Source organism: Haplochromis burtoni, unplaced genomic scaffold, assembly GCF_018398535.1.
Source record: "Haplochromis burtoni strain Fernald_Lab_line unplaced genomic scaffold, NCSU_Asbu1 Contig_882, whole genome shotgun sequence".
NCBI lineage: Eukaryota > Metazoa > Chordata > Actinopteri > Cichliformes > Cichlidae > Haplochromis > Haplochromis burtoni.
The window spans coordinates 51,639-76,086 of NW_024583243.1; the positions used below are offsets into that span (position 1 = coordinate 51,639).

Consider the following 24,448-nt stretch of genomic DNA (forward strand, 5'->3'; position numbering starts at 1 on the left):
ACCTGTACAGGGACAGGCAGGAGGTCCCCGACATGAAGATGGCCTCGTACTTCAGGAGGACGGAGCTGTTCATGGACGACATGAAACACGGGAACGTTTCACTGAAGATCCTGAATGTGTCGGAGGAAGACAACGGCAGATACAGATGTTTCATCCCCAAGCTGCGGAGCGGAGTCAAGTCTGCAATCGTTGAACTTATAGTCGGTCAGAAGATTTGTTCAATCCAAACTGAACTTTCAGACTTGGAATCATGCTTTGTGTATTATTTTAACTCATTTCCAAACTTTCAGTCTCATTTTATCAGCTTATTATAACTCTAGTGTTTATGGTCTTTTTAGATCCAAATTTTGCTAAAACCTCCACAACGGAGACGCCATTGCACTTCCAAACTCCAGATCCTCAGGACGCAACTCCAGCAAACGGTGAGAAGTCAAATTTTCTCTGTGTCACTTGTGTTTGGGTGACATTTTTTTGTCCATTTGTGGTAACCTTGTTTATTTCTCGTCTACGTCAGCAGGTCGATCCAGGGTCTCTGTGGTCGCCGTTGTCATCACCTTCATGTCGGTTCTGGTTGTCGTCGCTTTTTCTGCATGTTTCTCTCGCTGCCTTCATCAGAAATTAAATGTAAGTAAGAAACAAATAAAACACAAACATGTTGTTGCTTCCTGTTAGACTGACTCATTATTCAATTTTTTTCAACAGAAGCTTTCAGAAGGCAGAACGACCCAAAGCCAAGTATAACTATTCCAGGTGCCTTGCTAACGTTGGTGTTAATGGAGCCGAGACCATTTGAGATTTATCTTTTCTGGATCTTCACAGTCAAGTGGAAAATTTAAACCAGCAGCCACTGGGAGACACTCGGGCCAAGCAGCACTGAGGTCATCATAAAGGCAGTGGATTTTATTTATCGAGCTCATTTTCAAAGAAAAAGAACATTTAAGGATTTAAGGACTTCCTAGTCCCTATAATGCAAGACTGAAGAAAACCTCCTCTGCTCAACATGTAGAAGAATGAAGATCATATTTATTTTTATGGATTTGTATTAACTTGAAGACTTAAAATTCTAACTTATTAAAGTTTTACACCTTACTGGTTAAGGACAAAGTAATTCTTCCTAAAAGCTACTAGTGATGGACAAATTAAAAGAGGAAGTCCTCCCTGAAATCGATTTGCTGCTTTATTTAGAAAGTTTTATTGGACATTTCCAGCTCAGTGTGTTGGAAAAAGATTTTTCTATCAGTGTGGATCTTGGAGATGCAGAAGATTGTAAAACATCAACAGGATTTGATGTAACCATAAAGTTTGGACACCACATTCAGGACTTTTTGTTTCTTCATGTTTACCAAATCAGTTTAATGCAAGTCTGAATCAAAACAGGTCGGTTATCGTGACACTGATGTAGAGAAAGTGTTTACTTACAAAGGCTGTCCTGGATGACATCATGTAACTGATTTTCACATGAGACTTTATGTTTTTAAACTAATTTATCTAATTTAGCTTGAAATTAGCTGGTGGGCAGATCTCTACAACAGAGTCAATGCATTTCCTAAGCTGACACAAAATTTTTGTTGCCGTTATCAGTGATGATTTCGTTAACCAATAATTTTCGTCATGTACATTTGAACTACCTCTGGTAAACGACACGGCTAGCTCCCATTCTCCTTGTTTCTCATGGAAATGCAACAAAATATCAGCGCTTATAGAAGAGTAGAGCAGACATGTGGACACGTTGATGCCAAGGAAAAGCAGACGCTTTGTGAACCGTGTGGGGCAACTCTCACACAACCAGCATTTTATATGTTAGACAGTCAACTTTAGACTCAAAGATTTAGCTGCTTACTGGAAATGACTAAAACTACATCAAAATTTACTTTCAAAATTAACGATGACTGAGAGACTAATGCCTAGCTGTTATTTCATTCCTCTTTAACTGATGACCTCAGACAGATCCTTCACTGACTAATCTTATAACCACTCCCTGAACACCAAACACCTGCAGGCAGGGCACCAAGATGTTGTTTGTGCTGGTTGTTGTTTATTGCTGCTTTTATAGTTTATAGCGGTTATTTTGTATTAAGAGTCACAATGTAGCTCCATATACCTGCGCTCTGCATTATAAGCTCAAACATACCCAGCAAACATCCTGAGAGCCTCTCTCAGGTCAAAACTGACCATAGTACGATTGTTTCAGTCAACAAATTCAGTTTTTTTTAAACATGTCAGCCTGTCACAAGTATTGTCAATCAGTCAGTCAACCGAGTAGCATCAGAAACAGGCTCAGAAGTTTGTGTGTTCAATTCATGGTTTAGGCTTCATTGGACCAATTTTTGTATATTTTGTTTTGTTATAATTGATTAAGAAAGAGTAGAACACAATTTTAGGACACAAAATTTCTTATCGTTGAAAGCAACAACATCCAGGCCACGGATGTGCATTTTAGATCGAGGGCCACATACAGCCAACTTTGATCTTAAGGAACAGACTGGAACAGGTCAGAATGGAGTCTTTGTTGGGCCGATTCTGGACCCTGGGCCTTATGTTTCACTCCCTTGATCTAGGCGATGTTAAAGAGTAGATCAAAATGATGTCTGTAATGTCTACAACTTAGTTCAAATTTAAGTTTGGAACATTTTTTTCTAACCAGGATAAAACAAACAAACAAAAAACAAGTTATTCAACATCAAAATGTTTGCTGGGTAGGTGAATATTTACAAAAAGGCCTTTATGTGCCTTTGATTATTTTTGCTTATTTTAATTTGTGTTTTTCGTTCCCTGCTTTAGCACTTTATTAACTGCACCTTACATTTATTTCAGCTCATTTGTCGTTAAGGCTTGACTTTCATTTGCTTTTGTGTAGAAACTTTGTACAAATGTTCCAGTTCTAATTAAAAGTGTTGCACGCCTCATCAAACTGGTCATATTTCATTACCACTGTTGTCTTATGTGTTTCACAGACTGAAAGAGCCACTGCTGCTGCACTGAATTAAACTTGTGTGTCTTTGTGTTCTTTGTGCATCTGTTCTGTTGTGTACAGATGGATACTGGGACTGTTCACAGTTTTGAAGATTTTATATAAAGTTCATTCTCAGATGGATTTAAATAAAGTTATTTTTTATATGAATACAGTGACTGTGTGTGTGTGTACTCATATTCAATTCTCTGTGAATATCTATTTTAAAATCATTGGTCTCACACGTGCTTTTTTACACCATTTGAAGCAGAACCATCATCTGAAGCCTTGTTTTTTGGTATTTACATGTCCTGTACAGTTTCTCGCTCTGTGGCGAGCTAGTTTTCCTCGCTTTGCATGCAGTTTAAAGACAATCTGTGAGTCAGGACCCTCCCTGCTTGCCTCACAGCCTCTATGGTGAAAACACTCATATTACTAATAAGACTTACAGTAAAATATCATTGCTCACAAGAGTGACACAACTCCTGTTTTTTCCCATGCATTATAATTTTACTAAACTTGGATGAGAAATGTGCGAGGGAGGATTAATGCTTGGGCGAGACAGTCTGGGAAGAATAGTTTCTTGTTTCACCTGGGTTTTTATTCCACATGACTCATTATTTTAAGATCTTTAGCTGATAATGTTTAGCACCTTCAGGCGACTGTTGTTGTGATTTGGTGCTATATAAAAAACATTGAACTGAACTGAACTGAGAAAATAATGAACTCCGTGTTTTACACTCATCTCTCAGTCATAATGTGACTCATATATTAGTTCAAATGGAACAGTAAGAATTTAATTTCATAAATTCAAGCTCAAATTTAGCTTGGATCTAGCCTGGAACTGTGGTCGGCTTTCACAGAGTTTTATATGAGAATGTTCATCTTTCCATCCAGTTAAATCTTGTGGGGCGAAGCTTGTTTTGCAGGCCCTGAGCTACGAGGTGGCCATGACGGATATCAGGCGGCAGTTATCGTGACTACAGCTGGCCCTGAACATTCCTTTATACTGATGTATCTGAAGGTTTCTAATTATTCAATCAGTAAGAAACTGAAGATTCTTTTAATCCCAAATAAAAATCAAACCGAACTAAACACACGTTTTTAGAAACACGAGACTAATTAAAAGCCACTCGAGTTATAAAATGAGGAAGAGTCAGACTGTGACAGCTAAAAGATTTACGGCATGAACACTGTGATTGAAACCTCCCCATTCACAGCCTGGATGTTCACATGAGCAGTAAGGAGGGGCTGCATCGTTTATTCAGCAAGTAGGAGGCAGACCTGACTGCAGCTGCACAGAGGAAGAAGAAGATTTGCTTCTCTCAGCCACAGACTGTCTGAGCTTGCTCTCATCATGTGTGTCAACAAATCGCACTTTGAGGACTCTTTTTTCCCTTTTCCACTCTGGACTTTAATCCTGTGCTCGGCTTTCATCGTCAGGACTCCTGTTCAAGGTAAATAATGATCTTAATTAAACGTTGCACAACAAATAACTTTAAGAAAGATGTCATAACATAATAGCTGTTTGGGCCAGATTGCCAGATTCAGTAGAGCCACTAATTCTTACTGTGCGTCACTGAAGGTGATGACAGGTAACTTCTGCATTCATGATGAGCAAAGTTTTTCTGTCAAGTTTGGTACTTTTATGGAAGTTTAATGTCAATAAACTTCAAACAATCAAAGATTGAAAACCGATGATTATCTGAAAATGTGTTGTGTCTTTGTGCCCTGATATCTAAGGAATTTACAGCTATCTGTGATAGAGACCTTCTTTCCAACTTAATAGCAACATTTAAAACATACAAAAGTTATAAAAGCACAAAAGTAAGTAATTGTCTTTTTAGAAAGAAAGTTTAGCTTTAGAACATGTGCATTTATAAAGGACTCCAAGTATTGAATCTGAAGAAACCAAGAAAACTCCCTCACACATTCAAGCAGAGCTAAAAGCTTCAAAAAATACTGACTAAGATGAATGTGCACATGTCTCATCTCAGATGAATCTGTAGCTGCTCAGAGATACTCGTTCAGTTTGTTGGCTGGTCTCAGAGATATGTGTGACTTATTTTCTTCAATATTTCAGTGTCACATCATTTAGGCTCCACATGACTCAACAGTTTAAGTGTGAAGTTTATATTTCTCCCAGAGGCAGCAGCTGTCTTCAGTTTAAAATAAAAGTTGACGAGGCTGGAACCACAAACTACTTTTCTACACAGTCCTTTAACAGCTGACACTGTGTCTTCAGTCACAGTTGACAGCTGTTATTTAAAAGAGTTAAATGAATGAGTAACATCACAGAGTGTCTGTATTTACTGCACAGACTCCTATAATAACAGGTTATTTGCTGAGGTTAAAATCACACGTTAACGAAGGCAGTCCAGTCCAGTCTCGCTAATGTCAGGATGCTGACATGAGCTGTTCAGTGGTAAAAACAAAAAGGTGACCATGACACAGTTAAACATAATTCAGTAGAAATCTTTATGCTCTTTATGAGGCTGCACCTCCCTGAGCCTGGTTCTGTCAGAGAAATCTTCCTGTTAAAATAAAGTTCTTTTTTTTTATTACCAAGTGCTTTTTCCTCGAGGTTCTTTTGATTTCTCCGGATCACTGTAGAGTTTTCACTTTACACTATAAAGTGTCAGAGCCAACTGTTGTTAGCGTTTATATCGTCAGTGTGTAACTCTACAGGGGTCTGTGGAGTTCAAGACGTTTAATTTTCCATATTTCCAGGTGAGGTTCTGGTGATTGGTTCAAATCTTCCAATCATCGCCGCGCCAGGTGATGATGTCATCCTGCCGTGTCACCTGGAGCCCATGTTTGATGTCCAGGGTATGACGGTGGAGTGGTCCAAACCCGACCTGAAGCCCGACCCGTCGGACCGGCTGAGCCGAGTGGAGTACGTTCACCTGTACAGGGACAGGAAGGAGGTCCCCGACATGAAGATGGCCTCGTACTTCAGGAGGACGGAGCTGTTCATGGACGACATGAAACACGGGAACATTTCACTGAAGATCCTGAACGTGTCGGAGGAAGACAACGGCAGATACAGATGTTTCATCCCCAAGCTGCAGAGCAGAGTCAAACCTGCTGTTGTTGAACTTTTAGTCGGTGAGAAGATTTGTTTTGGTACGTTTTTGTTTTCAACTCATTTCCAAACCTTCATGTGAACAGATCATGACTATATTTTAGATCCAAAGTACGCTAAGACCTCTACGACAGAGAGTCCCGTGTATCCTAGAAACTTCCAAACTCCAGATCCTCGTGAGATGTCTCCAAGAAATAGTGAGATAACAACCCACATTTTCTCTGCATTGTTTTTGTTTGGGTGAGATGTTTTGTGTGGTGACCTTGTTCATTTTTTTCTTTTTTATATATCAGCAGGTCGGTCCAGGGTCTTTCTGGTTGTCGTAGTTGCTGCCTTTGTGTCGGTTGTGGCTGTGACTGCATATTTCTCTCGCCGTCAAATAAAATGTATATCAGAAACAAACAAACACAAACATGTTGTTGCTTCTTCTGCCATTAGACTGACTTATTATTCAACTTCTTTCAACAGAAGCATCAAGGCGACGAAGTGACCCAAACCAACCATAACAATTCCAGGAGTTCAAAGGAGGGTTGGTGTTAATGGACCTGAGAGCGTTGGAGATTTACCTTTTCTGGCTCTGCTGGATCCTGATAGTCAGGTTGGAGGTTCAAACCAGCAGCCACAGGAAGACACTTGGCCCAGCAGCACTGAGACCCATCATAAGGTCACTTCTATAAACGGAATCTGATTTAAACTTCGACCTCAGGTGAAGACTCAAGTGTTGTATCAGAAAAAACACAGCATGGGAAATCTGGATATCTAAACAGTAAATCTATGAAACAAGCCACATGTAGGTTATTCTTTAAATTGGATTCAGATCCAGTGAAGTAGCCAGTCTAAAACCAATGGTTAAATTCTTTTCCATTCCTTGTCAGCAACATTATTTCGATCTAACCCTAATGATTGTTTAAAAACCAACATGTACACTGAGCTAATGCCAAGCAGGGGTGAAAATGCCCCAAACTGCAGTTCATCTACTCAAGTCAGCCCTCACAGACTGTCATGTTAAAAGCCAGCAGAAATCCACGTCTTCATAGCCAGCTACAAAAACAGTTTCAATTTCTATGGATGTGTTCATCCTCTATAATTGTACACTAGTTGAATATTTCTTGCAACTTTTAACTTTTGAGTTCAAAGGCTCAAAGGAGGAGAGGAGCAGAGATGTCCAAGCTTCGCCTCTTTGTAGTTGTGGTGTGGTTTGTGGCTCAGCTGCAGGGGAGGGGTGGAGCAGTGGGTTCAGGGTGTGGTGATCTGGATGAGAGACTAGAGGCTAGTTTGAATGTGACTCTATCATGTCGTTGCAGTTTTGTTCTTTTGTCCATCTCTTTCACCCTCTTTGTACTTTCTTTTTTCACTTGTAGCTCTCTGTCAAACACTGGAGGACTGCTTGGACTTCATTAGAGACCTGAAGTTCAGTCTGGAGATCAACACTTAGCAGGATAAGGAGCATTATTTATTACTGTCAGGTTTAATGTTCTCATTTATTTAAATTGTACATCTTGCTGGTCAAGGTCACCTTGAATCTTTCAGTGAGGCTTCTGAATGACCTCCAGTGGACAAATTTAATCTAGGACCTGGCGTCCACATATGTGGACATCACATTTTGGGTTATTTTGAACAAAATACTCAATTTTTCTTTACAAGGGCCTGATATTCACTTACGAGGACATTATACTGCTACTGTTCTATTGAAATTTTAAATAAATATACTCGTGTGTGGCTCTCATTTTTCTTAGAAACAAAAATCAGGTAAAGAAAAAATCTGGTAAGTCTTTGTTTTTACATTCATCGGGTCCCAATCAGCCCAAATATCAAAGAGAAATTAAAAATGCATGCTGTGGAAGAGTTCGGGTCTTAGGAGGTTAAGTGGGAAAGTCCTTCATGGTTTTCACTGTGTTGAACTGAAATGAACATGCTGGTTTATTGGTCACAGTTTATTGGATATTTCCAACCCACAGCCTTGGAAAGACATTTTCAGTGGGAACAGTTCAGTCACACATCATGTGGAAGGACTGAAGTAGAAACTGAGTCGAAAAACATGTTGGAGACATTGAAGACTGGAAGGACACCAAAGACCTCTGAAGTACCAAAAACACAATTTATGGAGACTCTATTAATAGATTATACATTGGAATTAAAATTTTAATTAAAAATAGCTCAGTGATCATGGATCTAAATCAAACTTGGTCTCACTACTCCTTTTATTCATGGTTACCCTCAGACCCACCCTTTAGGGTGTGAACGGCCATGAACTGAAACTTGAAACTGCAGATATTCATTTGACGTTCTGGATCCGCCAACATGTAGACAGTGCAGCTCCATATTTATGCTGTTTGTTGTTTGTGCTGTTTATTTCTGCTGCCTTCTGTGAAACTTAGGCAAAAAAAAAAAAAGTATTATATTATTATTTAATTGTTGCCACGTTTGTGCTGTTTAATTTATTTCAAAGAATGTTCCTGTTTAATCTCAGAGCTGACTCTTTCTGCTGTTGTTCCAAATTAAAGTTGTTTGTGTTCTTTGTATTTCTGTTCTGTTGTGTATCTTTCATACATGACATTGATAATGCCCACAACCCTAAAAGGCTAGAAAAATGCAGCATGATGAGACTGAGGAACCAAACATTTATCCAGCAAAAACAAGAGCACTCAGAGTGATAAACTGTGCTGTGAGGACCTCTCCACTCCCATCAATATCACCTGAATCAGCAGTGCTTAAACACCGATACTCCACGGGCACCCAAAGAGAGGGGCCCATAGCAACTGCACAAGCTGAGGGACAAGCAGACCTGAAACCCAAGAGGGACACCAGACTTGTGTGCCACAGCACACCCCCGTTGGCACATGACAATCATGGTGTTCACCTGAGCACCAGAGAGCCAGGCAAAGGGACAGGGGAGTGGACTCAAAGGCAGGACCCCAGGACTGTACCACACAGGTCCGCACAAAGCAAGGAGGAGATCAAGGCTAAGGGAAGGGAAAGAGAAGATAAGGAAAAAAAAAAGAGCATCACAGAGCCAAGTCAGAAAGTCTGAAAGGACCAGCAGCCTCCACTCCTCCCATGTCCTCCCCAGAGTCAAGAGACAACATGTCTGTGTTGTTTCTGTTTTCTTTCATTACAAAACCTCAATTAGTCAGTTTGACAGACATAACATAATATTTTTGTACAAACAAGGTGAGTCTCAAAGGGACTATTAGCCTAAAACTTGACATGTGTACGTGGGTTGTGCAGTTTATGCCTAAAAAGGAAACACTCCACACCCAGCCGAGTTGGAAGAAACTGGCCAAGTGGAGGATGAAAGAAGTAGTGACAGGCCTAAAAAATATCTACAGCAGACTGAGCTGAAATAGGACCTGAGACGCAACTGTCTGTTGATCCAGCTACTGTTTCCTGAAGCCCTCATCAGATATGGTCTCAGTGGAAAGGTGGCTGTCAAGAAGCCATTAGGTAGGGAAACAGGCTGAAGCATGACAAACTACACAAGAACTGGACAAAAACAGATTCAATACATCTTGTGGAGTGATGACACCAAACTTGAAATGTTTGGTTTAAATCATTGTCAATATGCATGGAGTGTCTGCAGTTATCTGTGAAACACGGTGGAGGCTCTGCCATGGTTTGAAACTGCATTTCAGCCGGTGGTGTTGGAGACAGAGAAGTACCATCAGATTTGGATCCACAATGTTAGACCACCTGGAAATCATCTGACTGGTGCTGACAATTGACTATTAGTCATGGATTGGCCTCCCCCAAGGAAAATATCCTTCAAAAAGCCCGGAGAACAATTCGTGAAACTACTTAAAGGAAATAAAAGTGGCCCAAATTTCTTACTTTCCTCCAAAATATAAAAAAATGAAGGGTGACTCAGAACTTTTGAACAGTACTGTAGCAACTGCTTCCATGTGGAGTCGATTCTGCTTCCTTGCTTGCAGCAAATGTCTCTTCCCACAGGCCTCTGTAGAAAAACCTTGTATGATTACTAAGAATTACAGCTTATATCTGCTATAAACTATCATTACCCAGAGAGTGGTGCTTTTCCCATACAACCTGATTCTGCAGTGTGTATTCATTAAAGACTGTGTTTAGTGTGAGACACAACCTGTGATGTTTTCATGGGTTGCTATAAATACAAAACTTTCTGTCACAGTGGATCAAATTTAATCTCTGACCCTGTTCTTTAGGGCTTTAGAAACTGACTCCATGTTTCATTTAGTTTGACCTTAAATGAGACTGAGCCCATAAACGTACCAGGACAACATTTACAAAGCTCACTTCATGCTTCGTTACAGCTGACAGTGTTGGAGGCGTGATGATTCATCCACCTCACAGCTATTGAGTTCAACATCAACTTCTCTGTACACCAAAATATTATATTAAAGCTTGGCTGAAACTGGATCATCAGAGAAAGTGATCCCAAGCACAGCAGCAAATCTACACCACTGAAAGTGAAAAGAACCAAAGTGCAGCAATGAGCCGGTCAGTCCAAACCTCAGCCTGACTCAAATACTGTTGTGGGACCTTCAGAGAGCTGTGCATGAACAAATACTTGCATGTCAGGATGTAAAGATGACCCATAAAGTCATACCAAAACTATTACATCAAGTTAATCCTACTATGGGTGGTACTGAATAAGAGTCTGTGCTCAGTTTTTTGCAGGACTGCTTCTGTAGTTTGACTTATTTTCTATTAAATAAACAACAACAAGGCATAATATGTGCTTTTGTTTATTTGAGGTTTTATATAAAAAAAAACAATTAAGAGCTTTTTTATTTTTTGTATGTCCTGTTATGTAACCCTCAGAATGGACAGCGTATGTACTCTCTGTTCAGTGGGTGTATTTAGTCAGACATAAATACCGTCACAGCTCGACTGTGGAGGCAGAATAAGGGAGTAACTTAGAAACTTTATTTACAAAAACAGAAATCATTTACAAAACCAAGAGAAACAACACAAAAACAAACACATAGTGCCTGGATGGCCCATAAATGTGGCTTTAAACAGGAGGCAATGACACACATTAGAGAAAACAGATGAAAACATGTGTGGCACACTGTACCATTAAACAGTAAAGGAACTTTACTCCACACTGACTCATTTAAAAACACACACTGGTGTCTTTGGGATCATCTGATTGTGTTGGCATCAAGAAATCAACAATCACGACCCTCTAACCATCCATCAGCTTTGACAGAGATACAGTCGACGCCCAAAGAAGAACCACAAAACCAAATGCACAAGAGGAAGGTCACATCAACAGGAAGCTCCACATTTTATATTTCTGAACATCTTTGTATGTCCTCTGGCTCTTTGCTGTGCTGTAAACACAACCTGCTTTATCCTGGAGTCATAGCAGCAGCTATGTAGCTCCCTCTAGTGGGAACACACAATGTAATGTGTTAACCTGGAAGTTCACTGCTGATGTGATTTGATGCTGCATTAAGAAAAGTGAAATGAATTGTCAGCAGATAATCAAAAACAAAAAAGTAACTGAAAGTGAAACGCAATTAAAAACATCATGAGTTTGGACTTTTCTATCATCTGATCGTCTCTGTGGGTCATTGCATCTGTAAACACCAGAGCTGGAAAAGTTTGAATGACTTCTGATAGAACTTTTCAGGGATTCAGAGTGGGGTCATGTTTGATGGTTTACTGATGGAAAACTAACAAAAAAGAGTTAAACTTTATGATTCTTACAAGTGTGGTGTGTATGTGTGTATCGTTAATGTCACATATGATGTCACATTTGACCTCTGACCTCACTTTTACATTTCACATCTATCTTTCTTTTACGTTGACCCAAAAATGTGTTAAATCTTTAAAGTATTGTCCGGGGAATGAATGAGTTACTTATAAATAAATGTTAGTTATAAATATAATGCAGTACAATATTACATAATAAGTTCAAGTCATTAATGTCCATTTATTTACACATACTTATTATCCTACTCCAGTGTAATGTTATATAAAAATACACTATTCTTGCTTAAAAGTAAGCACTGCACAGTCAATGAGCTGCCTGAGGTTTGTGCTCTCAGAGAGCTTCTTGTTCTTTAGTTTTCACTGCTGGTTAAGGCTGACTGTGCCGTACTCTGAGTCTCTGTTTCCTGGTTTTCCTCGCCCTCTTTGATCACCTCACTCATGTCAACAGCAGATGTGTCGTCTTCCAGCTGTTCTGATGGCGGCTCTTCTTTTATTTCTTTGGTCTCAGTGTCGTCACCACGAGCTCTGCTGCCTTTTTGTTTCATTGTTTTCAGCTCAGTTTCATTCACCTTGGTGTCTAAACACAGAAAGGAAAAGTGTCATACATATACATGTGTTTGTGTTTGAATACAGCTTTCCTATTGAAATTTTTATGTGACCATAAAATACCTGTAACTGTGTGGGAACATTAAAATAATAGTACGCATTAGTCAGAGCAATTATCATGCGTTTGTTGATTTATATTCCTGTTCAACCCCACTGACACTCCCTCTGATCCCTCCTGCTGGTTAAGATCCTGTAATGTTACATTCATCCCTAAACCACAGTGTAAAAATACTGAGCAATCATCAACTGTAAACTGAGCAGTGTGAGAATAAAATATTCATTCAGGTAAGATAATGCTGAAATGATCCCTTGTTAATTTCCAAAGTCCAGAGCAGCATTACTGTCCATGAACGAACATATTCAGACTCCTATAAAGGGAAACAAAGCTGACACTGTGCTCAATTTAGTCTCAGAAATTCAGCCTTTCATACTCCAGAAAACATAGAGAAGGGAAACAAACGTGTGACGCACCAGGTTTTTTTGATAGGATGAAATTCCAAACGAAAGCGATAACAGCACCAACGTACAGCAGGCCAATGATCACGATGATGAAAGTGGCCGATGGTTCCTTCCTGACAGCAGAGCCTTAAAACATAAAGAAATAGAAGAATATTCCTGTAAAACTAGCTCTGATTTGGTTCAAACTGCACATGATGAGGGTGAAATAATAAAATAGTTTGTTTCTGAATGTGAGTCATACCTGGAACATGTATGTGTGTCTCTCTGCTCTGGTTGGTGTTCCTCTGTTGGACTCTGCAGGTGATGTTGTTGCTGTGTCTCTTCTCCACAATCACTCTGCTGCTGACAGTATAGAGGTCATCAGGACCTCTGAGGGTCTCTGTAGGTCCAGCAGAGAGGAGGTTTCCCTCACCGTCCAACCACAGCAGCTCAGGCTCTGGATACCAGCCTGCAGACTCACACTGTAACACCACCCTGCTGCTTACATTTGACATCACCTTTATGACGGGTGTAGAGACTGACCCTGAGGAAGGGAGACGAGAGAAACCACTGAGCCATTGCATGCAGGGTAATTGGATAGACCTTTTTCAAAGCTTTTTCTTTCATTTCACCTCTTTCTTCACAGTAAAAAAATAGTTTGATGTCTCTAGATGCTTCTATAATTAGTAAAATACATTTTTTAAAATAAAAATATTACCATTGTTACCTTGTGTTACGCCTCCAGCAGAATTGGTCTTTTGGGGTTCATATGCAAAAAAAGCCAGTTTTTGTCTCACACATTGAAACTTCTCCACTCCGTAGAGCTTTATAAGACGGGTCCTGGATGATATGATGAAGAGCAAGATGTTCATGACTGAGATTCTAAAAAGTGCCAAACAACTGCTCACAGGTCTGTTCACTCGTCTGAGGCTGAAGAGATATGCCAGAGAAGCAGAGGCCTGGAGAGTAAATAGGCTGCTCTCCAAATATTAGTCCAAGGTGTACTCTCAGCTTCAAGAGAAGACTAGAACAAGGCCTGCAAGAACATCTGGGAGAAGGGCACATCACACAACACTAACAGCAAGTGGGTGGTGGACCTAAGAGTAGACCACAGAGAGTCAGTCAACATCAGAAATGCAGACAACTAACAATGAGTCTCCAGAATGAAGAGCTGGACAGCATCAGGACCTGACATGTTTTATACATACTATTTCATAACAGTCATAAGATACTCAGCTGCAGTAACAAAATCATCACATGAGAAGATGTGACTGATGTAAAGACAGATACAGATTATTATGCGTGCAGGATTCCACCCAAAGTCCAGCATCCTGATGCTCTATGAGCAACAGAGAAATGGTGAGAATTCATGTGGCAGAACCACAATCCAGGATTAAACACAAACAATCCATGAATACATCAGGAAAAAGCCCCCCTGAGATCAGCTGCTTCAAGACTCCATCAGCCAGCTGAAGAGGACAATGAGGAGGAACAGGACAGAAACTGTCATGGACGACCAAACACCTGCATGGGATGTACCATCGACCGATTGAGGAAATGGCTGGTATCAAGAAATCCTACCAGTGGTTGGAAAAGACCACCTTACAGGACTGTACAGAGGCTCTGATCATGGCAGCACAAGAAGAGGCACTAAGCATCAGATCCATAGAGCTAAGACTCTACCACAGCCAACAGGACCAGAGCTACAGGCTGCCCCAAGGTGTCCCAGAGACTATCTGACACATAGCAACATGAGGTAAGGTACAAGCACAAGTACAAGGTACAGGAATGAGCACAACCAGGTGTCTGAGATAGTGTACAGGAACATCAGAGGTTTACCTCTGCAGAAGAGAAGTGTTAGAAGCACCAAAACAGCAGTGACAGCTGACGGTCTCCAGAAGATCTCCTGAAGAGACATCCTTCGCTTCTTATCTGAAAGTCAAAACAAAAGGCTTTTACTCTCTTCAGCTCTCAGTGAAGCATGCTAACAGTCTGATATTGTGAAACTGATTCGGTAATATGGTTATTTCTAGAAAAAAAAACTTCCCTTTTACATCCATTCTAAATTTGTTTTCTATTTTTTAATGAGTGATGTTCAGTCTTTATAAAAAACAAAACAAAATAAAGGTAATTCAAAAGATAATCATTACTGCATTTAATGAAAAGATATGATCAAAATTATTCATCAGAGATTTGGGAAATTGTTTTGTCAGTTCAAATAAAATGATTGAAGTAAACACAACAACATGTGCCTGAACTTTCTCTAAGTGAGCGCTCAAACACATTTTAAAGTTGTTTGTTTCTGAAATGTCACTCCTGGGTGAGGTTAGGAATGTTGACCGACCAGTAAACCAACAGCTTACAGTTTTCTCTCAGGCCACATCTCTGCAGACGCTGCACCAGTCTGTCGATCCACTCTCACTGCACTGCTATAAATAGAACGTTGAGATACTTGAACTTGTCCACTTAGGTGTTAATTTTCATTCCTCTCTCTCAACACTGAACTGCAATCTGCCGCAGAACGGAGGCTGAAGATCTTCACTTGAAAAGCCAACAAAAGCGCATCAGCCACAGAAATGAAAAAGCTCGGCTGTGTGCAGAAACTGTCTGTAAAGATTATAATCAGAACTGTGACATGTTTCCAGCAACAGAAAGGTTTCAGATCCTTGCTTAGACATCAAAACTGGGCCTGAAACCCCACAGTCTCAGAGGTTACATGATGCACAAACCCTGTTTTATTTTTGATTCAATATGAACTTATCTTCATATGAATATAAGTTCAAAATAAAGTTCAACATGGACTGATGAGAACATATTTTATGTCTTTCTTTAGTCATCGAAATATGACTAAAATATGTCATATATGTTTGGTCGTCCCTCCCTCAGCCTGCTTCTACAACAGGTCTTCTTCTTCTCCCTGTCACCAAGTGCTTGCTCATAGTGGAGCGCCGGGGTTTCTCTGTATTATTGTCTTTACCTCACAATATAAAGTGTGTTGAGGTGACTGCTTAAATTAATTAATAAAATCTAATCTGAATCTAATTAAATTAGACACACATCTTTCATGCTTTTATTCTTTGCCATAGAACACATTAACATCTGTCTTTCACCACTTGCCCTAATACTTCTGTTTCATCACAGACCTCCACCCAGAGAGTGAAAGGCAGACATCAGCCTGTTATGGCGTCACTGGGACGTTGTAGGGCATCAAATTAAAAAAATAAAAAGTGTGTCGTATGGCTCTCTCCACGCCTTTTCATATGATATATTACTCAAGATGGTTTCTTGAAATAATTTTCCAAGGTTAACTTTGACTTTGGGTGCAAGAACAATAAAGGTCAAGGTTTAAATGTTTAGCCAGCCTAGCTACTCATGACCCAGAAGGCCTAGTTTATTGTGGCAAAGTTTGAAGACGATGCATCTTGAAACCTGTGAACGGTGGAATATCAAACAGACAGAGCTGATTAATCTCACATTAATAATGATAATAAAAAACAAACAAATGTAAAAGAGTCTGTGCTCATATTGCACGTGAGCACAGAGGGACACCGGTTTGCATCTTGTATCAGTAAGCCTACATATGGAAACATTTAATGTCCACTTAGGTGTTACCACAATATCACACTGACACAACGTGAAGCGAGACCACAGAGTGTAAGTGTAACTTTAACAAATGTAAATGTAAGATGTGCATAGTTAGAGTTACTTTTAATTTAATGACGACCTCATGAGCTCGGATCAAGGATCGTGGCTCGTGTTAACAATGATGTCACAGTCCGACACAGGCAAGTGTGTACTCTGTATAATGTGATTTCTTTGCATGATTTTAGGTCAAATAAACAAACCTGATCCACCTTCAATCAGTGGAAACAATTTGAACCAAGACGAGCAAAAATAACAACGTAAGCGTGGGAATCTGACTCCACCCCAGGACGCTCTGTAAAGCAACAGGGTGGTTTTATAGGGTGGGTTTGTGTGTTATTCAGAGCGCTAATAAAAGAAAAATATCTGGAAAAAGAAACAGTTCTGTGTTTTGTGTCTTTTTGACAAATTACTTCTAGTAAAAATCAAAGTAATGTGGACAGAAAGTCTGACTTTATAAGAGAAAATTTGTTGTTAAGACCATAATTCATCTTTAAATATCGTTTTTAGAACATGTTTGTTTATGATGCTGCTAATGCTGAAACATGTCCGCTGTGTTCACCTGTTCATCGGTCTGCTAAAGCTGGACGTGCACCATCACACTCACCAGGAACTCTACAGCGAAACAGAGACACACGCCTACACAGACACACAGATACATTATTATATATTTAAAAAGGCTTACCGCAGTGGTGCAGACTGTAACTCCTGTTGTCCTGAGTTTTACAGTAAATCGGTCGTTATAAAGTCGTTATGAGAGTTTGCTGGAGCTCAGCAGAGATAAAAAACCAGCAGAAAGGCAGCACGTCATCGTCTTTGGGCTCTGCTGTGGTCAAACTGGATGCTCTGGTAAGTTGGCATCAGATTCTGAATGAAACAAGTTTTTACTTGTCTTAACTGCACAGTCTGGCTTCAGATTACACAAACTGTGAAGCGTTATTAACAGAGACTGCTGCAGGTCACAAATCTCACAGATGACACACTTACTGATCAGTGTGTTTTGTGTCTGATAATAAAACCATTAAATCCAGTGATCGCCGTCTCTGTCTTACACTGTGAGTCTGTTACCTGTGAGAGTGACCCAGCGAGCGTCACACTCTGATCGCCTTCGCTGTAATCACACCAGAGTTTCAGATCCAGCTGAACATTCTGCTGAACTGAAAGTAAAACTGCAAAACTAAAGCCCTGTACACATGGACAAATTACACACCGCGTATTTTAATATTGCATGCAAATACTGTACATCTTGTAATTGGTGTGTGTGTGTGTGTGTGTGTGTGTGTGTGTGTGTGTGTGTGTGTGTGTGTGTGTGTGTGTGTGTGTGTGTGTGTATTGTATATACAAATACATCTACACACATAGTTTACACTTTGGATTAGATGCTAAACTTCATTTCATTATGTTGTACACTTTTCAAAGACACTACATGAATCTAATCAAATCCAGGCTGTTGCTCTTCACTCTGAGAAAGGTTGTAAGGTCACTTCCAAACAATCTGAAGTCCTTCTGCGGTGGAAAGTGGAAGCTTGCTGCCGACCCCTCACACCTCAGTTATAAGCTGTGACACTGGTTTGTGCACAAACTTAAATAAATCTGATTCTGAACTTCATCAGTTGTGCAGCACAAAGCACAACATGAAACTGGATGGTCGATAAACATGGATGTAAACTGAAGGCAATGACACACATGAGGAAAATAACACACTAGAAAAGCTGAAAGCACGTCCGTCTGTTGAGTCGCAACAATCATTAACTTCCTAACATCCTCCAGATAATGCGGAGGTAGCTGACAGACTCAAAGAAACAAACGCATAAGGAAGGTCACATGACTCATTTTACATTTCTGAACTTCCTCTTTAAAAGTGACCCACAGGCTGACGTGCACTCTGCTTTATCACAACAGTCAGATCTGTGGTTCCCTCCAGTGGGTAAAGCCTTTACCACACGATGCAGTGTGTGAGTCTGGAAGTGCTGCGAAACAAACTGCAGGGTTTTTAGTTTTTTCTGTGACGTCACTGCAGTTCCCTCATAGATGAAAACTCCTGAACACATCACAAGTTTGATGTTTTCCGTGATGTGATGATGAAGTGACGATGAGCACAGAAACAGAGTGTCAAACATGTTTGGAGTCTTCTGTGTCTCACGTCATGCACGTTATGGCGTCAGCTCCTCGAAACATTGGATGCAGCATGAGAGCTAAAGTTCTGTTTTTAAGACAAACGGTCGTCAAATTTGAGCTTTTTTCTTTGAACCACTTATTCTGTACTTCTGTTTCTTCTGTTTCTTTTCCTTCTCGCCTTCTTTGATCTCCTCAGCAGCAGATGTGTCGTCTTCCAGCTGTTCTGATGGCGGGACTGCTTTTATTGCTATGATCTCAGTGTTGTCAGCAGGAGCTCTGGTGCATTTTTGTTTTGTTGTTTTCTTCTCAGTTTCAATCTCTTTGGGGTCTGCACACAGAAATGACAAAATAAGGAGGATTCTTCCTATTAAAAGGGAGTTTTTCCTCCCCACTGTCACCAAAGCATTTGCTCATAGGGGTCATATGACTGTTGTGTTTTTCTCTATGTATTATTGTAGGGTCTACTTTACAATATAAAGCACCTTGAGGTGACTGTTGTTGTGATTTGGTGCTGTATAAATACAATTGAATTGAATGTGTTTGGTTGTTATCAAAGACTTATATAGAGTGGAACAAAGGTGACGCTCTGCTTAGTTATTTCAGCTGAGTATCATAAATCCGCAGTGTCAAAAAACATTGTCTGATTATTAATGAGACGGGAAACAAACGTGTGACGCACCAGGTTTTTTTGATGGTATGAAATTCCACACGACAGTGACAATGGTACAAATCCACAGCAGGCCAACGATCACGATGATGAAAGTGGCCGATGGTTCCTTCCTGACAGCAGAGCCTTAAAAGATAAAGAAATACAAGTTATTTTTGTAAAACTAGCTCTGATTTGGTTCAAACTGCACATGATGAGGGTGAAATAATGAAATAGTTTGTGAATGTGAGTCATTATTACCTGGAACATGTATGTGTGTCTCTCTGCTCTGGTTGGTGTTCCTCTGTTGGACTCTGCAGGTGATGTTGTTGCTGTGTCTCTTCTCCACAGTCACTCTGCTGCTGACAGTATAGAGGTCATCAGGACCTCTGAGGGTCTCTGTAGGTCCAGCAGAGAGGAGGTTTCCCTCACCGTCCAACCACAGCAGCTCAGGCTCTGGATACCAGCCTGCAGACTCACACTGTAACACCAACCTGCTGCTGACATTTGACATCACCTTCATGATGGGTGTAGATGCTGACCCTGATGAAGGGAGACGAGAGAAATCACAGTAATCTGCTGCACACATGTTACAAGAGAACATTTGGATATCTACTAACTGTGTGTGAGATTATCAATATCGTAACTTTGAATTATTTATTTACACTGGAAAAGACAAATAATGTCACATATTCCAGAAAAATTTTAAAAGATTCTTTTGTGCTAATAAACTTTGACAGTAGGAATTAGTCATAATAAAGTTAAATAAAATAATCTTACCAACAATAAGATGAACATATGACCTTTGACCCAGCTGTGGAATGAAACATCTGTACGGTCCTTGATCAGACAGCTGTACTTTGGAGAGAGTCAGTGAGACGTCTCCATGCTTCAGTTTATCAAAGGACAGGGAGGTTCTTCCAGCGTACGACGGCTCTTTCAACTCCACATTTTCTTTATTTTTGTCCCACATGTAGATAAATCCTGGTGTCAGGTCAGTTCTTGCCCACTCCAGCTGCAGCTGTGATACATCCACGGGAGTTTTCAGGAAACAGGGTAAATCAACATCATCACCCAGCAGAGCCACTATTTGCTTTGTTGGAGCTTCCTGAGAATAACCTGCAAAGAAACACATCAGATTTGATTTACTTCTGTGGGATTCAGATGAAAGGCTGATTGTGTTTTTTATTGTGTAAAGAGTCTCTGTGTACATGACCAGGGCTCGACTCTTTCATAATCTGAAGATGAACATGTTTTTTCAGCCTGTAGTGGTGTTTTATGCCTCTAAACTTACCTCTGCAGAAGAGAAGAGTTAGAGACACGGCAGCATTAATGAAGGATGAGAGTCGATGTGTAAAAAGTCCAGAAATCTGATAAAGAGCCATGATTCACCTCTGAAAATTAACAAAAACAAATGCTCTTTATCTCTGTCTTACAGGAAGCAACAGCACAATCTTCTGAAACAAGAAAAAAATACCTCAAAGAAACACTTTTAGAGACACTGGAAATAATTTCTTCTTTGTTCAAAGACTTTCTGTACAGATTTCCTCTCTGGTGCTCTTCTTCACCTGCTTCCTGTTCCCACAGCAGCAGAGAAAGCTGCGGGTGTGTGTGAAGATCAGACTGAGCTCCTGAAGAGCATTGCTCATTACTGTGAAAATTAAAAAGAAAAGCAAGCTTCCTGTTACTATTTTCTCTGTCAAAGAAACCAAGACAATAATGTGTTTTGTAACGTAGCTTTTTCTAAACCCTTTAAAATATCAGAAAGTACAGGTGACAGCTCCTACACCTCTACGTGTACTTCTGGGTTTTCATGGCTGCTTGGATTTGAGGATCGGCTTATTTACACTCATTTGGTTAAATGAGATCGTTCAGATTTTTGTAAGTTTTGATGCTTTTCAGATTTTCTTTTGTCTGTTTGGGTCTAACAGAGCAATACTGAGCAACAACTGTCTCTCACTGCAGTTTTCTAGTAACTCCTCAGAAGGAGAGTCGACAACTCTTCAACAAAGTCTAACAATGTGGACACACACAAAATGGTACAGACTAATCCAATTCTACAAAATGGTGCGAAATTCAAAACCTGGTAAAAACTGGAGTCTCTTTCCCAACACTCACTGACTTCACCCGTAGTCTTCATACAGACTCTAGTGGTGGGTGTTTACTCACTCAAGCTAAGTGGCATTAGACAACAGTGGAAATTCATGAATGTGATCTTGAGCGAAATGCTCAAACCACTTTCTGTCACACTGAAACTGATTCTCTGATAAAACAAGAAGGAACAGCCGATTATTATTAATGTTGGTCTGTGGCAGGGATGTGACGATACAGAAAATAAGAAATCCTACCTCGAACAAATGTTTTTCAAAGCACTGGAATAGCAGCCTCTGTGTCTCCTGCTTCTTCTAAGTATTGTTGTTGGACTTTGAACAATTATAGGTTTTGCTGCTCAAGCCTGGATTGACTCATACATTTGTACAAAGGTTCCTGAATCATTAATCATTACAAAGTTATGAACTCAGAGATTTGTTCTCTTTTTATATCATTGTATTTAACACACATGCATAGCCACACACACAGAAAGTTGTGTTTTCATATTTTTGTGGGGACATCAAATTGACATAATGCTTTCCCTAGCTGCTTACTATAACCATAACCCTGACACTAAAACCCTCAGCAGCAGATGTGTCGTCTTCCAGCTGTTCTGATGGCGGCACTGCTTTTATTGCTATGATCTCAGTGTTGTCAGCAGGAGCTCTGGTGCATTTTTGTTTTGTTGTTTTCTTCTCAGTTTCAGTCTCTTTGGGGTCTGCACACAGAAATGACAAAATAAGGAGGATTCTTCCTTTTAAAAGGGAGTTTTTCCTTCCCACTGTCGCCAAAGTGCTTGCTCATAGGGGGTCATATGACTGTTGGGTTTTTCTCTGTATGTATTATTGTAGGGTCTACCTTACAATATAAAGCACCTTGAGGCGACTGTTGTTGTGATTTGGTGCTGTATAAATAAAATTGAATTGAATGTTTGGTTGCTATCAAAGACTTTTATAGAGTGGACCAAAGGTGACACTCTCCTTAGTTATTTCAGCTGAGTATCATAAATCCGCAGTGTCAAAAAACATTGTCTGATTATTAATGAGAGGGGAAACAAACGTGTGACGCACCAGGTTTTTTTGATGATGAAATTCCAAACGAAAGCGATAACAACTACAAATCCACAGCAGGCCAACTATCACGATGATGAAAGTGGCCGATGGTTCCTTCCTGACAGCAGAGCCTTAAAACATAAAGAAATAGAAGAATATTTGTAAAACTAGCTCTGATTTGGTTCAAACTGCACATGATGAGGGTGAAATAATAAAATAGTTTGTTTCTGAATGTGAGTCATTTTACCTGGAACATGTATGTGTGTCTCTCTGCTCTGGTTGGTGTTCCTCTGTTGGACTCTGCAGGTGATGTTGTTGCTGTGTCTCTTCTCCACAGTCACTCTGCTGCTGACAGTATAGAGGTCATCAGGACCTCTGAGGGTCTCTGTAGGTCCAGCAGAGAGGAGGTTTCCCTCACCGTCCAACCACAGCAGCTCAGGCTCTGGATACCAGCCTGCAGACTCACACTGTAACACCACCCTGCTGCTGACATTTGACATCACCTTCATGACGGGTGTAGATGCTGACCCTGATGAAGGGAGACGAGAGAAATCACAGTAATCTGCTGCACACATGTTACAAGAGAACATTTGGATATCTACTAACTGTGTGTGAGATTATCAATATCGTTACTTTGAATTATTTATTTACACTGGAAAAGACAAATAATGTCACATATTCCAGAAAAATTTTAAAAGATTCTTTTGTGCTAATAAACTTTGACAGTAGGAATTAGTCATAATAAAGTTAAATAAAATAATCTTACCAACAATAAGATGAACATATGACCTTTGACCCAGCTGTGGAATGAAACATCTGTACGGTCCTTGATCAGACAGCTGTACTTTGAAGAGAGTCAGTGAGACGTCTCCATGCTTCAGTTTATCAAAGGACAGTGAGGTTCTTCCAGCGTACGACGGCTCTTTCAACTCCACATTTTCTTTCTTTTTCTCCCACATGTAGATAAATCCTGATGTCAGGTCAGTTCTTGCCCACTCCAGCTGCAGCTGTGATACATCCACGGGAGTTTTCAGGAAACAGGGTAAAACAACATCATCACCCAGCAGAGCCACTATTTGCTTTGTTGGAGCTTCCTGAGAATAACCTGCAAAGAAACACATCAGATTTGATTTACTGCTGTAGGATTCATATGAAAGGCTGATTGTGTTTTTTATTGTTTAAAGAGTCTCTGTGTACATGACCAGGGCTCGACTCTTTCATTATCTGAAGATAAACATGTTTTTTCAGCCTGTAATTGTGTTTTATGCCTCGAAACTTACCTCTGCAGAAGAGAAGAGTTAGAGACACGGCAGCATTAATGAAGGATGAGAGTCGATGTGTAAAAAGTCCAGAAATCTGATAAAGAGCCATGATTCACCTCTGAAAATGAACAAAAACAAATGCTCTTTATCTCTGTCTACAGGAAGCAACAGCACAATCCTTTGAAACATTAAACATTACAGTCTTAAATATGAAAGCTCAAATTAGAAAAAAAATACCTGAAGGAAACACTTTTAGAGACACTGGAAAGAATTTCTTCTTTGTTCAAAGACTTTCTGTACAGATTTCCTCTCTGGTGCTCTTCTTCAACTATTATGAAAGCTCATATAATTTAGAAAAAAAAATACAAAAAAAAAAGAAAATATACCTGATAGGGGTAAACACTGTCTGTTCTGTTTTTTTTTCAGATGGACACTGACATCTAAGAATTTCTTCTCTGTTCAAAAGAACTTTTCTGTACATTGAATTTTCCTTCTCCTTTGTAGTGTTCTTCTTCTCACCTCCGCTTTACTTTTAACCATGTATCCCACCAGCGAGCCGATGAGTAGGTTTTTCCTTCTAAGCTGAGGGTTATTTCTTTTTTTTTTTCATAATTTGATATGTTCTCTGTTAGCTTTCATAAATTAAGAGTTTTAAGACTCTGCTCTTTCCCTGTTAATGTTTGTTTTTAATTGTATGTTATTTTCCCACAAAGGAATGTCGTGTGTCGTCTGTTATTGTCTCCTGTACAGGACCAGAATAAATAACAAGAGCACTTGGTGTCTGTTTTTTCGTCATTTCAGATGAAGTGAATCATTGGCTAGTTATTTAATTCTTTATTATTCCTGTTCTCCTCTCAGGAT

The 24,448-nt window shown here is 39.9% G+C and overlaps 4 protein-coding genes across 11 annotated transcripts; 1 reads left to right on the forward strand and 3 right to left on the reverse strand.

The window, feature by feature from the left end:
• The first annotated feature begins 6 nt into the window (after window positions 1-6).
• On the forward strand, window positions 7-7,693 carry LOC102292982 (myelin-oligodendrocyte glycoprotein). Of its 8 annotated transcripts, none has more exons than XM_042215961.1 (7): window positions 7-422; window positions 518-624; window positions 703-4,407; window positions 5,681-6,058; window positions 6,140-6,232; window positions 6,329-6,421; window positions 6,504-7,693. In XM_042215961.1, coding segments are annotated over exons 3-7 (666 nt in total). In that variant the 5' UTR covers window positions 7-422; window positions 518-624; window positions 703-4,307; the 3' UTR covers window positions 6,506-7,693. The 8 variants fall into 8 exon arrangements, 7 of the variants coding, with proteins under 7 accessions (XP_042071895.1, XP_042071897.1, XP_042071896.1 ...); XM_042215963.1 differs by having other exon boundaries at window positions 7-204; window positions 339-422; window positions 515-4,407; XM_042215962.1 differs by having other exon boundaries at window positions 7-204; window positions 339-422; window positions 518-4,407.
• A 2,598-nt stretch (window positions 7,694-10,291) lies between these two features.
• Window positions 10,292-14,703, reverse strand: LOC102293286 (butyrophilin subfamily 1 member A1). The gene is made up of 5 exons (XM_042215965.1): window positions 14,616-14,703; window positions 13,504-13,616; window positions 13,039-13,320; window positions 12,810-12,923; window positions 10,292-12,309 (listed from the first exon to the last, which is right to left on the reverse strand). Exons 3-5 carry the CDS (start codon window positions 13,289-13,291, stop codon window positions 12,083-12,085), a joined length of 594 nt encoding a protein of 197 aa, XP_042071899.1. The 5' UTR covers window positions 13,292-13,320; window positions 13,504-13,616; window positions 14,616-14,703; the 3' UTR covers window positions 10,292-12,082.
• A 3,084-nt stretch (window positions 14,704-17,787) lies between these two features.
• Window positions 17,788-19,712, reverse strand: LOC121812848 (butyrophilin subfamily 1 member A1-like). The gene is made up of 3 exons (XM_042215966.1): window positions 19,444-19,712; window positions 19,216-19,329; window positions 17,788-18,864 (listed from the first exon to the last, which is right to left on the reverse strand). Exons 1-3 carry the CDS (start codon window positions 19,703-19,705, stop codon window positions 18,644-18,646), a joined length of 597 nt encoding a protein of 198 aa, XP_042071900.1. The 5' UTR covers window positions 19,706-19,712; the 3' UTR covers window positions 17,788-18,643.
• Window positions 19,713-19,839: 127 nt separating this feature from the next.
• Window positions 19,840-23,917, reverse strand: LOC121812849 (butyrophilin subfamily 1 member A1-like). Its single transcript, XM_042215967.1, has 7 exons — window positions 23,825-23,917; window positions 23,606-23,705; window positions 23,092-23,430; window positions 22,573-22,854; window positions 22,391-22,456; window positions 20,042-20,301; window positions 19,840-19,848 (listed from the first exon to the last, which is right to left on the reverse strand). The coding sequence occupies exons 2-7, from the start codon at window positions 23,694-23,696 to the stop codon at window positions 19,840-19,842; spliced, it is 1,047 nt and encodes a 348-aa protein (XP_042071901.1). The 5' UTR covers window positions 23,697-23,705; window positions 23,825-23,917.
• Window positions 23,918-24,448: the final 531 nt, after the last annotated feature.